The sequence below is a fragment of the Grampus griseus genome (assembly GCF_964374135.1).
Source record: "Grampus griseus genome assembly, chromosome: 16".
NCBI classification, from domain to species: domain Eukaryota; kingdom Metazoa; phylum Chordata; class Mammalia; order Artiodactyla; family Delphinidae; genus Grampus; species Grampus griseus.
In genome coordinates, this window is record NC_139010.1 from 59,710,640 (window position 1) to 59,723,893 (window position 13,254).

General features: G+C 38.5%; 1 protein-coding gene across 5 annotated transcripts in view; it reads left to right on the forward strand.

Annotated features, from left to right (window-relative positions):
• The window catches only part of BTRC (beta-transducin repeat containing E3 ubiquitin protein ligase), a 183,587-nt gene that overhangs the window by 145,549 nt on the left and 24,784 nt on the right, over positions 1 to 13,254 (forward strand). For all 5 annotated transcript variants that reach the window (XM_082673809.1, XM_082673805.1, XM_082673808.1 and 2 more), the window contains 2 exons: positions 9,298 to 9,529; positions 12,817 to 13,003. In XM_082673809.1, the coding sequence (XP_082529935.1) occupies positions 9,298 to 9,529; positions 12,817 to 13,003 (419 nt within the window). The remainder of the gene's footprint in view (positions 1 to 9,297; positions 9,530 to 12,816; positions 13,004 to 13,254) is intronic.

The window sequence follows — 13,254 nt, forward strand, 5'->3', positions numbered from 1 at the left end:
CTCCCGGACCGGGGCACGAACCCGTGTCCCCTGCATTGGCTGGCGGACTCTCAACCACTGCGCCACCAGGGAGGCCCGCCCCTAATTTTTTAATAAGATCTAAACTAGAGAACAAGGTTCATTTTTTCTATATGGATATCCAGTTATTTCAGCATAATTTGTTGAAAAACACTATCCTTTACCTATTGAATTATCTTGGCACCTTTCTCAAAACTCAGCTGGCTGTATACGTGAAATTGTTTGTGAATTTGCTATTCTGTTCCATTGATCTACATGTTTGTCCTTACACCAGAGCCATGCTATCTTGATTACTATTACTTTTTTTTTTAATAGACTATACTACAGAGTTCCATCCATCAAGTTACCACATGCTGTAGTTTAAGGGTGTGATTCTTTTTTTTTTTTTTTAATAAATGTATTTATTTATTTTTAGCTGTGTTGGGTCTTTGTTGCTGCACACAGGCTTTCTCTAGTTGCGGCAAGCAGGGGCTACTCTTCACTGCAGTGCGCAGGCCTCTTATTGCCATGGCCTCTCTTGCTGTGGAACACAGGCACATGGGCTCAGTCATTGTAACTCGCGGGCTGTAGAGCACAGGCTCAGTAGTTGTGGCGCATGGGCTTGGTTGCTCTGAGGCACGTGGGAGCTTCCCAGCCCAGGGCTCAAACCCGTGTCCCCTGCATTGGCAGGTAGATTCCTAACCACTGCACCACCAGGGAAGCCCGATTACTATTACTTTATTGTAAGTCTTGAAATTCATTAGTGTGAGTCCATCTTTGTTTTTATTTTTCAAGATTGTCTCAGCTAAAGTTTAGGTCTTTTGCACTTCTGTCTAAATTTTAGAATCAGTTTGTCAGTTTGCTTGCTAGATTGATTGATATTGCATTGACGGTGTAGATCAACTGGAAAGAATGAACATCTTAACAATATTGAGTCTAATTTGTGAACATATATTTCTCCATTTATTTAAGTATTTTAAGTTTTCCCTCAGCAATGTTTTGTAGTTTTCAGGTGTTACACATATGTTGTTAAACTTATTCCTAAGTATTACATTTTTTAATGCTACTGTAAATTGTATAGGCAGTTTTTTTAAAAAATACGTATTTTAAAAAATGAAATAAAGAGACCTTCAAGATGGCGGAGGAGTAAGACGTAGAGATCACCTTCCTCCCCACAAATACATTAGAAATACATCTACATGTGGAACAACTCCTACAGAACACCTATTGAACCCTGGCAGAAGACCTCAGCCTTCCCAAAAGATATATATTTTTTCTTCCTTTTTCTCTTTTTGTTACTGTGTATGTGTATGCTTCTTTGTGTGATTTTGTCTGTATAGCTTTGCTTTTACCATTTGTCCTAGGGTTCTGTCTGTCCGTTTTTTTTGTTTGTTTGTTTGTTTGGGTTTTTTTAGTACAGTTTTTAGTGCTGGTTTTCCTTGGTGGATTTGTTTTTTGGTTTGGTTGCTCTCTTCTTTCTTTTCTTATTACTTTTTATTTTTAATAATTATTTTTTTAATAACTTTATTTTATTTTACTTTATTTTTTCTTTCTTTCTTTTTTTCTCCCTTTTCTTCTGAGCTGTATGGCTGACAGGGTCTTGGTGCTCCAGCCAGGTGTTAGGTCTGTGCCTCTGAGTTGGGAGAGCCGAGTTCAGGACATTGGTCCACCAGAGACCTCCTGGCTCCATGTAATATCAAACGGCGAAAGCTCTCCCAGAGATCTCCATCTCAACGCTAAGACCCAGCTCCGCTCAATGATCAGCAAGCTACAGTGCTGGACACCCTATGCCAAACAACTAGCAAGACAGGAACACAACCACACCCATTAGCAGAGAGGCTGCCTAAAATCATAATAAGGTCACAGACACCCCAAAACACACCACCAGAGGCGGTCCTGCCCACCAGAAAGACAAGATCCAGCCTCATCCACCAGAACAGAGGCACTAGTCCCCTCCACCAGGAAGCCTACACAACCCACTGAACCAACCTTAGCCACTGGGGGCAGGCACCAAAAACAAGGGGAACTACAAACCTGCAGCCAGCGAAAAGGAGACCCCAAACACAGTAAGTTAAGCAAAAAGAGAAGACAGAGGAACATACAGCAGATGAAGGAGCAAGGTAAAAACCCACCAGACCAAACAGATGAAGAGGAAATAGGCAGTCTACCTGAAAAAGAATTCAGAGTAATGATAGTAAAGATGATCCAAAATCTTGGAAATAGAATGGAGAAAATACAAGAAACGTTTAACAAGGACCTAGAAGAACTAAAGAGCAAACAAACACAGATGAACAACACAATAAATGAAATTAAAAATTCTTTAGAAGAAATCAATAGCAGAATAACTGAGGCAGAAGAACGTATAAGTGACCTAGAAGATAAAATAGTGGAAATAACTACCACAGAGCAGAATAAAGAAAAAAGAATGAAAAGAACTGAGGACAGTCTCAGAGACCTCTGGGACAACATTAAATGCACCAACATTCGAATTATAGGGGTCCCAGAAGAAGAAGAGAAAAAGGGAATGAGAAAATATTTGAAGAGATTATAGTTGAAAACTTCCCTAATATGGGAAAGGAAATAATCAAGTCCAGGAAGCGCAGAGAGTCCCATACAGGATAAATCCAAGGAGAAACATGCCAAGACACATATTAATCAAACTATCAAAAATTAAATACAAAGAAAAAATCTTAAAAGCAGCAAGGGAAAAACAACAAATAACATACAAGGGAATCCCCATAAGGTTAACAGCTGATCTTTCAGCAGAAACTCTGCAAGCCAGAAGGGAGTGGCAGGACATATTTAAAGTGATGAAAGGGAAAAACCTACAACCAAGATTACTCTACCCAGCAAGGCTCTCATTCAGATTCGATGGAGAAATTAAAACCTTTACAGACAAGCAAAAGCTAAGAGAATTCAGCACCACCAAACCAGCTTTACAACAAATGCTAAAGGAACTTCTCTAGTCAGGAAACACAAGAGAAGGAAAAGACCTACAATAACAAACCCAAAACAAGGAAAATGGTAATAGCAACATACATATCGATAACTACCTTAAATGTAAATGGATTAAATGCTCCAACCAGAAGACGTAGACTGGCTGAATGGATACAAAAACAAGAGCCGTATATATGCTGTCTACAAGACACCCACTTCAGACCTAGGCACACATACAGAGTGAAAGTGAGGGGATGGAAAACGATATTCCATATAAATGGAAATCAAAAGAAAGATGGAGTAACAATTCTCATATCAGACAAAACAGATTTTAAAATAAAGACTATTACAGGAGACAAAGAAGGACACTGCATAATGATCAAGGGATCAATCCAAGAAAAAGATATAACAATGTAAGTATTTATGCACCCAACATAGGAGCACCTCAATACATAAGGCAGATGCTAACAGCCATAAAAGGGGAAATCGACAGTAACACAGTCTTAGTAGGGGACATTAACACCCCACTTTCACCAGTGGACAGATCATCCAAAATGAAAATAAGGAAACACAACCTTTAAATGATACATTAAACAAGATGGACTTAATTGATATTTATAGGACATTCCATCCAAAAACAACAGATTACACTTTCTTCTCAAGTGCTCATGGAACATTCTCCAGGATAGATCATATCTTGGGTCACAAATCAAGCCTTGGTAAATTTAAGAAAATTGAAATTGTATCAAGTATCTTTTCCGACCTCAGTGCTCTGAGACTAGATATCAATTACAAGAAAAAAATCTGTAAAAGATACAAACACATGGAGGCTAAACAATACACTACTAAATAATCAAGAGATCACTGAAGAAATCAAAGAGGAAATCAAAAAACGCCTAGAAACAAATGACAATGAAAACACGACGACCCAAAACCTATGTGATGCAGCAAAAGCATTTCTAAGAGGGAAGTTTATAGCAATGCAATCCTACCTCAAGAAACAAGAAACATCTCAAATAAACAACCTAACCTTACACCTAAAGCAATTGGAGAAAGAAGAACAAAAAAAACCCCAAGTTAGCAGAAGGAAAGAAATCATAAAGATCAGATCAGAAATAGATGAAAAAGAAATGAAGGGAACAATAGCAAATATCAATAAAACTAAAAGCTGGTTCTTTGAGAAGATAAACAGAATTGATAAGCCATTAGCCAGACTCATCAAGAAAAAAAGGGAGAAGACTCAAATCAATAGAATTAGAAATGAAAAAGGAGAAGTAACAACTGACACTGCAGAAATACAAAGTATCATGAGAGATTACTACAAGCAACTATATGCCAATAAAATGGACAACGTGGAGGAACTGGACAAATTCTTAGAAAAGCACAACCTTCCGAGACTGAACCAGGAAAAAATAGAAAATATAAACAGACCAATCACAAGACCTGAAATTGAGACTGTGATTAAAAATCTTCCAACAAACAAAAGCCCAGGACCAGATGGCTTCACGGGCAAATTCTATCAAACATTTAGAGAAGAGCTAACACCTATCCTTCTCAAACTCTTCCAAAATATAGCAGAGTGAGGAACACTCCCAAACTCATTCTACGAGGCCACCATCACCCTGATACCAAAACCAGACAAACATGTCACAAAGAAAGAAAACTACAGGCCAATATCACTGATGAACACAGATGCAAAAATCCTCAACAAAATACTAGCAAAGAGGGCTTCCCTGGTGGCGCAGTGGTTGTGAGTCCGCCTGCCGATGCAGGGGACACGGGTTCGTGCCCTGGTCCGAGAGGCAAAAAAAAAAGATTATGTACTTTTACGTATATTATACTTCAATGAAAATTAAAATAGAAAAAATATATTACATAATGAGAACGAAGGATATATTTAAAGAGAAAGAGAAGGCCTAGCTCCAGCAGTGTCATAAATTCATTGACTGTTGATTTACTGAGCACTTTACTGTATGCCAGGTGGTGAACCAATTAAGCATGGCTTTTCTTAGATTATTTTATTTGATCTTCACAAAAACCCAGTATAATAGATTCTATTATTAGCCCCATTTTACAGACAAGGGGAACAGAGACTCAAAAAAAAAATCAAGTTGTTTATTCCATGTCACACAGCTGCTAAATTGAGGAGTTAAAATTTAAAACCAGGTCTTTCTACTGTAGGGCCAACGCTCTTAAAAGAGTGCGTTTTGGTGTAGTGATTAAGAGTACTCATGTAAAGTGATGATGGATCTGAGGTGTATGTCTTTCTACCTACAAGGAAATACTCTGTTTTGAGGGGTGGTGACTAGAATGTAGTACCAGCAGACAGTTGGCAAACACATGAACTCTCAGGTTATACTTCATTTCTAATATACAGTGTTTTAGGTCCCATTTATGACTGGATCATTGAAAGTATGACAAAGTCTTGACTGAACTTTAGCTCCTGCAGTGGGATAATCAATATGTGAAATCCTTAGGCATTTTTATCTGTTAATGGTCTGATAGCCACTGATTCCATTTTTATAGAAACATCTGGTTCATTTAAAGTATAAACAGAATAATTTCATTACTTTGCTGATTATTGTTTTCTGTTACTGGCGTTTCTGGTCTTTAGCCAGAATACAGTACTCCGGTGGCATCCAACTCCAGTCCGTTTCCACCTTTTAAAAGATAAAAGACAAATATATAAGAGATGATGGAGTGAGAGGTTTTGGATGTTGGGATCAGAAGTGGCGTTTGGTCAAGCTTCTAAACCCACCTATTTATTAGCTCTCAAAATCTTACTCCATATTTCACAAGTTTTCATTTTCTGAGATACAAACAAATAACCTGCATAAAACAGCCCGGAAGTCCCCCCAAGGCCCGTGTCCAACAAGGTTCTTATTAATCATTTTTGGTCTTATAGACAACCGTGGCATTTATGCTAAAAAACATCCAACTCTGTGTACACCAAGGTTTGCTGTTTATGGTGTCCACTCCTTCTATGTCAACAGAATGGCTTGGGATTTCCCTGGTGGTGCAGTGGTTAAGAATCTGCCTGCCAGTGCGCCAATGCAGGGGACAATGGTTCAATCCCTGGTCCAGGAAGATCCCACATGCCGCGGAGCAACTAAGCCTGTGCACCGCAACTACCGAGCCTGCGCTCTAGAGCCTGCAAGCCACAGCTACTGAGCCCGCATACCACAACTACTGAAGCCCTTGCACCTAGAGCCTGTGTTCCGCAACAAGAGAAGCCAGCACAATGAGAAGCCGGTGCACCACAACAAAGAGTAGCCCCCGCTCGCCACAACTAGAGAAAAGCCCGTGCGCAACAGTGAAGACCCAACACAGCCAAAAATAAATAAAATTTTTTTTTAAAAAATAAAAAGAATGGCTAATGCCATTCTTGGAAATATACTTTCAGCTGTGTATCTGGAATCATTTGTAAAGAGGCCTACAGGTAGGAGTTAACCTTTAGAAATTAAGGCAAGTCTGTGCCTTTAATAGCAGAAGTTGATTATCCAAATCTGATACAGTTTTATGGCACATTCAATATGTCTAGGCAGGTATGAACTCCACAGTAGCATGGGTCTCCTTGCCCCACTGGGTTTGCCTCAGTCAAATATGCCAAAGATCCATCAAGTTACTTTGAAAAGTACAGTGCAGGGGACACGGGTTCAATCCCTGGTTGGGGAACTAAGATCCCACATGCCACGGGGCAACTAAGCTCACATGCTGCAACTACTGATCCCACGTGCCACAACTAGAGAGAAACCCATGCTCCACAACTAGAGAGAAACCTGCACGCTGCAACGAAAGATCCTGTGTGCCGCAACGAAGACCTGATGCAGCCAACAAAAAAAAAAGTACAAGTACCTAGTTGTACCTACCACGTTGTGGTTATCCTCTAAAGAAAATCAACTTTTAGAGTAGCAAAAAGTTCAGTTAATTTCTGAATCTTACCCTAGTGTTCCCCAGCTTCAGACTTGAGTATGGTCATTGTCTCCTTTTTCCCCCTCATACCTCGTATTCAGCCTATCAGCTAATTCAGTTGGCTCTGCCTTCAGAGTGTATGTTGAATCCCAATTATTTCTCACCACGCATGTAGCTACCTTACTAGTCCAAAAGATTGTTGTCTCTTCCATGGACTACTGTGAAGTAATCTGTTAATTAGTCTCCTAATTTCCATTCATGTCCCCTGCAGCCTATTCTCCACATAGCAGTGATCCTTTATAAGGTCTCAGATTGTCATGCTCAGGCTATGTGCTTCTCCATGTGACCTCTCTCTGCATAGCTTCTCATCCTCCAGACTTCCCTCTCCAGCAGGGTACTCTGAATTTCTTACATGGTGGCTCAAGGTTCTAAGATGGAGTAAGCAGAAGTTGCGTGGACTCAGAAGTCCCAGAATGTCACTTTCTCCACATTCTGTTAGTCAAAGGCCAGATTCAAAGGCTAGGACAAACTACTTCTTGATGGGAGGAACAGAATTCATGTTCAGGAAGGGATGGAATTGTTTGGGGCCATCTTTGGAGATAGCTACTACCACCCAAATGACCTGGATCATCTGGCTTGGACTACTTCTTCAACTGTATTTCTTCTTGCTTTGCTCACTTGGTTCTAGCCACCCTGGGCCCTCCTGTTGTTCCTTGAACATGCCATTTAGACTACCACCCAGGACCTTTGCTCTCAAAATGCCCATTGCCTGGACCATTCTTCCCCCGTGTAACAAAATGTCTAGTTTCCTCATTTTCTTCATGTGTCAGTTCAAATGTCATATCTTTAGGGAAACTGTCTCTGACCCCTTCGACTTAAATAATTGTTAGGTTGTTTATTAATTGCTACATAACAAATTACTACAAACTTAGCAAGTTAATATAACACCCATTCATTAGCTCACTGATGTCTAGGTCAGAAGTCTGATATAGCATGACTGGGTCCTCTGCTCAAAGTATCACAAGGCTGAAATCAAGGTGTCGGGTGGGCTGAGTTCTCATCTGGGGAAAAATCTTCTTCTCAGCTCATTGTTGTTATTGTTGTTGGCAAATTCAGCTCCTTGCCTTTGTAGGATTGAGGTCCCCATTTCCTTACTGGCTGTCTGCTGGGAGCTGCTCTCAGCTCCTAAGGATGACTGAATTCCTAGTCAGGTGATCCCCTTCTCTTCTGCAACCAATTGGAGGAAACTCTCTGCTTTTAAAGGGCTCATGTCATTAGATCACACCCACTGGAGTAATCTCCCTATCTCATGGTCCTGATTTGGGACCTTAATTAAGTCACGGCAGTACCTACATGTTTGTTTGAATAACTGAGAGAGATGCTTGTACACCAGGGGTCAAGAATTTCTTGGGGGACCATCTTAGATCTTTGCCCGTCACAATAGCATATATTAATTTTTCTATCCCTTTATCCTGCTTTATTTTTCTTCAAAATACTATCTACATTATATTTTCTGTTTGTATGGTAATGTTTTTAGCTTGCTGTACCTTCTAAAATGTAAGTTACTGATGGTAGAGACTGTATTATTTTTGTTCAGTGCTGTATTCCTAGCATCTAGGACAGTGTTTGGCACATTATAGATGCTCAATTAATATTTATTGAATGAATCAATTAATATAGAAGACTTTATGGCATATAATTTTGATGACAGCAGAGATAGGATTTTGGGGTGGTTGGGGGGAGGAAGAGGGTATATTGAGCATTGATGTTATTTAAGCTTTATCTCCAAAGGTACCAGGGTCTCAAATTATTCATTGGCTTTTCTTTGCTTGGAGGATTTCTTACTTGACTATTAAAAAATAAGCTGTGGGCTTCCCTGGTGGCGCAGTGGTTGGGAGTCCGCCTGCAGATGCAGGGGACGCGGGTTCGTGCCCCGTTCTGGGAGGATCCCACATGCCGCGGAGTGGCTGGGCCCGTGAGCCATGGCCGCTGGGCCTGCGTGTCTGGAGCCTGTGCTCCGCGACGGGAGAGGCCACAGCGGTGAGAGGCCCGCATACCGCAAAAAAAAAAAAAAAAAAAAGTTGTGAGTAAGTAATTGTATAAATGCCCAGTAACTGGTGTATACAAGAAAAAGCAAATTAGCTTTTTTGCTTGCTAGTAATAACATGCTTTCATCGTTTTTCATCTATATATCTCCAAATAATGCTTTCCTACGAACTTTTGGAAATGGATACCTTGTCATCCAGCAGCATTCCTGATTTACCAACTTGCTGTGGTATTTCTGTGGCTTTTTCCATATAACTGCTGTTTGCAAACATCCAATTACTAACAGAGTAACAGAGTGAGCTCCATCATATAGACATACATAACATAGCATGCCAGACTGGAAAATTATATAATTTCTCTTATTGTCAGTACTTATATGTTTCTTTCAATTCACCTCTTCTACAGACAAAACTTGCCAATGGCACTTCCAGTATGATTGTGCCCAAGCAACGGAAGCTCTCGGCAAGCTATGAGAAGGAAAAGGAACTGTGTGTCAAATATTTTGAGCAGTGGTCAGAGTCCGATCAAGTGGAATTTGTGGAACATCTTATATCCCAAATGTGTCATTACCAACATGGGCACATAAACTCGTATCTTAAACCTATGTTGCAGAGGGATTTCATAACTGCTCTGCCAGGTATGTCTACAGATGTTTGTAAGCCATTAATTTGCCTGGAAGATATGTTACAATGGTAATCATACTAAATCTACAACTCTATTATCTCTCTATTTAAAAAAAAATCTTTGTTGGCTTGATTTTTACAAACTGAGCATTTAAATTGTACCTTCTTGGGATATAAATACAAAAAATCAAACTCTGTAAATAATAGACTCCTCTTTCCCCTCTCTTCTCCCTGTCTCTATTCACCCTATTTTTACTCACACGTAGGTTTAAATAAAATCTTTTCTGAGGTGTTGTCTGGTTTGAGATGTGTCTTTTATAATGTGTCTTAGTTTTAAGGTATATTAACTAATGTATTTGAATTTGGATTTCTATGTGAATTTATCAACCGAATATTTACATTATAGGAATGAATAAGAAACATTTTTAATTGAATATTTTAGAAAGGGTATCTCAGGAGCCTTGTTGTGATATTAAATATGTAAATGCCAGGGTTTACAATCTCACTGCTCAGGAACTAAATAGCTATTATAAACTATATATTTTAAAAAATATATATATTTGTACAGACACACACAGACACACATATACACACACAGACTTAAAATACTTTGGAGAGTGCTGTGGTTGTTTCACTGAATGCTTGATGGTGATCTAGGATACTGTGTAGGCATCAGTATTTGGGGGAAATGCTGTCTCAGGAAAATACAAGTTTCTCACCTGTGTTAATAGCTTATTTTAAAAGAAAAATAGTACAGAAGTGAGTGAATCTCTAAAATAGCTTATCTTGTTTTTATTTTTTTTCAGTTGTTTCCTGATTATAGCACTTATGGGAAATTTAGAAAATTCAAAACAGTTTAAAATATAAAAATAAAATTTACCAGAACCCTACCATTCAGAGAGAACTACTAATATGCTATTAATATTTTTCCTAGGTGTGTATATTTCCCTCATAAGTGTTTGTAACATTTTTTTCTTACTGTATTCTCTTAATGTGTTTTTCTAAGTGTTGGTTCTTTTAAAAAATAATTTTTTATAGTATTTGTATTACTTACGGTGATTGAAGCACACATTATTTAAACGCTTTATTGAACATTTAGGTAGTTTAAAATGTTTTTTGCATTATAAACTGTGTTGTGGTGGACATTCTTATTCATCTTTTGGGCATCCTAGGGAAAAAAATACCAGAAGTGGGATTTCTATATTAATGAATTATGAACATATTTTAAGGCTTCTAATACATATGCCAAACTATCCTCTAAGAAAAATATACCAACTTATACCTTCCCCCCAAACTGCATGTTACCACTCTGCTTAACCTTTGCCAATTATATCTTTTTAAAAATTTGTTTTTCCAAAATTGGAATTTAAATTGCCCTTTAAAATAAAAGAAATGCCTATTTATATCTTAGAAATAACCATTTTCAAGCTGAAATTGTTCCTATATCTTTTGTTAAGTAGAATAGATTTCTGCCCCTTCTTCACTCATTGGATTTTATTTTAGCCATAGGCAAACAGTTTTCTTTGTGCGAACAATCTGTGTGTACCTCATTACTGTGCTCTTCCCAATCACTGAGACATGTTACAATCTCAAGCATATACCACTAAGAATTGAACAGGAGATGATTAGACTTGTGTGTCCTTTGCCTAATAACAATCTCTGATGTATATCTGCTGACCACTTCATAAGACACTAAATCATCAGTCTAATGCTTTATGGCCGCTTTAACTTATGAACCTACACCATCTGGCTACATTTAGTAAACCAGACTACTTCAAAAAATGCCTGTAATCCATTAATGTAATGGGTTTGTTTGGAGTGTTAGGTGAAATTACTTCCAAAGACTTATTATAGGGACATAGTGAAAGATCAGGAGCAATTTCATGCCAGCCATTAAAAACGGGAATGCATTTTGGGAACTTCTGATGGTGTAGAAAGTTTCAATATAAAGATGCAGAAATTGTGCCATTACTGTGTTTTGTATGATGAACTAATTATTATATCTTTAATTGGCTTATAGTCATGTTTCTTTAATAAGAATTAGGTGATGAATGCCTCCATCTGCTTGTGCTTAAATATGAACATGTGATGCCAGCCAAACAAGATCCATTTAATGCTTTCTTTTCCAAATCTGCTGAAAAATGTGACTGATATCCATACAATTTTTATAATTAAAATAACGTTTAAGCACATTTGGATTTTTGCTAATGGCATCCAAATGTGTCTTTGTATGATTCAGGGGAAAGACACAAAATGAAATGTGGTATTCTCTCTCCTGTTTGTTAAGTTTGTGCCTAAGGGAATCAGAGTATGAAGGAATCTTTCTGCACTATTTAAGTCTTTAGCAAACCTCTGATATGTAACCTGTAAAGAGAAATAACTTTGAATGTTTTTGTCTCACTTGTGAGTTAGATCAGCAGCCAAAAGTTAGTGCGAATATCCTATTTTACAGGATTTGTTCCTCTGAGGCCCCAGTACAGATTTGGGTAGTAGAGAATTGTAATTGAGAAGCCCACCCAGTTAACACAGTCCAAGATCTACTTCCACTGTTTTTCTCTGTATATCCTACAAAAATAGTCTCTGAAATTATAAGTTATCTATTGGTCTGGGATTTTTTTTCCCCCTTTTTTGGCCAACTGTCATTTAGGCTTTATAGCAGCAACTGTTCTCGAATATATTTTTTAAACATCTAGAATTAAACTCGAACTTAAACATACCTCTCGGTCATTCCTCTTGGAATGTTTCTATACCAATCTGTATTTCCTTCTTCTCTCCTTTCTGCATGCCCAGAATTCTATAATCCAGAACATTCTGACTTAGTGCCTCTTCCCCAGTACATTTAAAGGATATTTCTTTTACTGAACAGCTTAGGAACTGCAGCAGTAATAGAAACAGAATGAGAAATGGACCTAATATAGAGAATTGGGGTGTGGGGGGTCTGAACCACAGAGTTTGAGATGCCATCCATAGAACATCCCCTAGTGCCGAAATCCATATAGATAGATGTGAATTGTTTCCTGGAATCCTTTTTATTTTTAATGTCTTGGGGGGTTTGCTGGTTGTTAGTTTTCACTTCCTTATCTAAAGGAAGATGGAAAATACTGTTCATTTCTGTACCTTATAGAAAAATTATTGACACTCATTTTACCCCAGTCTGTTTGAAAAAGAAACTGGACCACACTAGGGACAGTAATGTGCCTTCATAGCAGAATAAATGCTGTTCTGATTTAAAGGACCTTTTGTAAAAAATCATTCACCACTATCTATGTTCTTTTTCTTTGCCTCCTCCCCCCACCGAAAGCTCGGGGTTTAGATCACATCGCTGAGAACATTCTGTCATACCTGGATGCCAAATCACTGTGTGCTGCTGAACTTGTGTGCAAGGAATGGTACCGAGTGACATCTGATGGCATGTTATGGAAGAAGCTCATCGAGAGAATGGTCAGGACAGATTCTCTGTGGAGAGGCCTGGCAGAACGAAGAGGGTGGTGAGGCTTTTAACGTTTTTACTGTTACAGAGCTTCAGGACCTGGCCTTTCAGTCTCTGGAATACAGTATTATTGGGAGCCATGAGACCACTTATCTTTTGATACAGTGATTTTGCTGTTTTATAGCAAAAAATGTTAAATAGTTGTTCGTGTACTTGACAGTTTTTCTTCTGACCAGTCACTCATAAGTGACATAATAATGTGTTAATACTGCTTTGCAAAAAATCATAAAAAACTGGCCAGCCATTCTA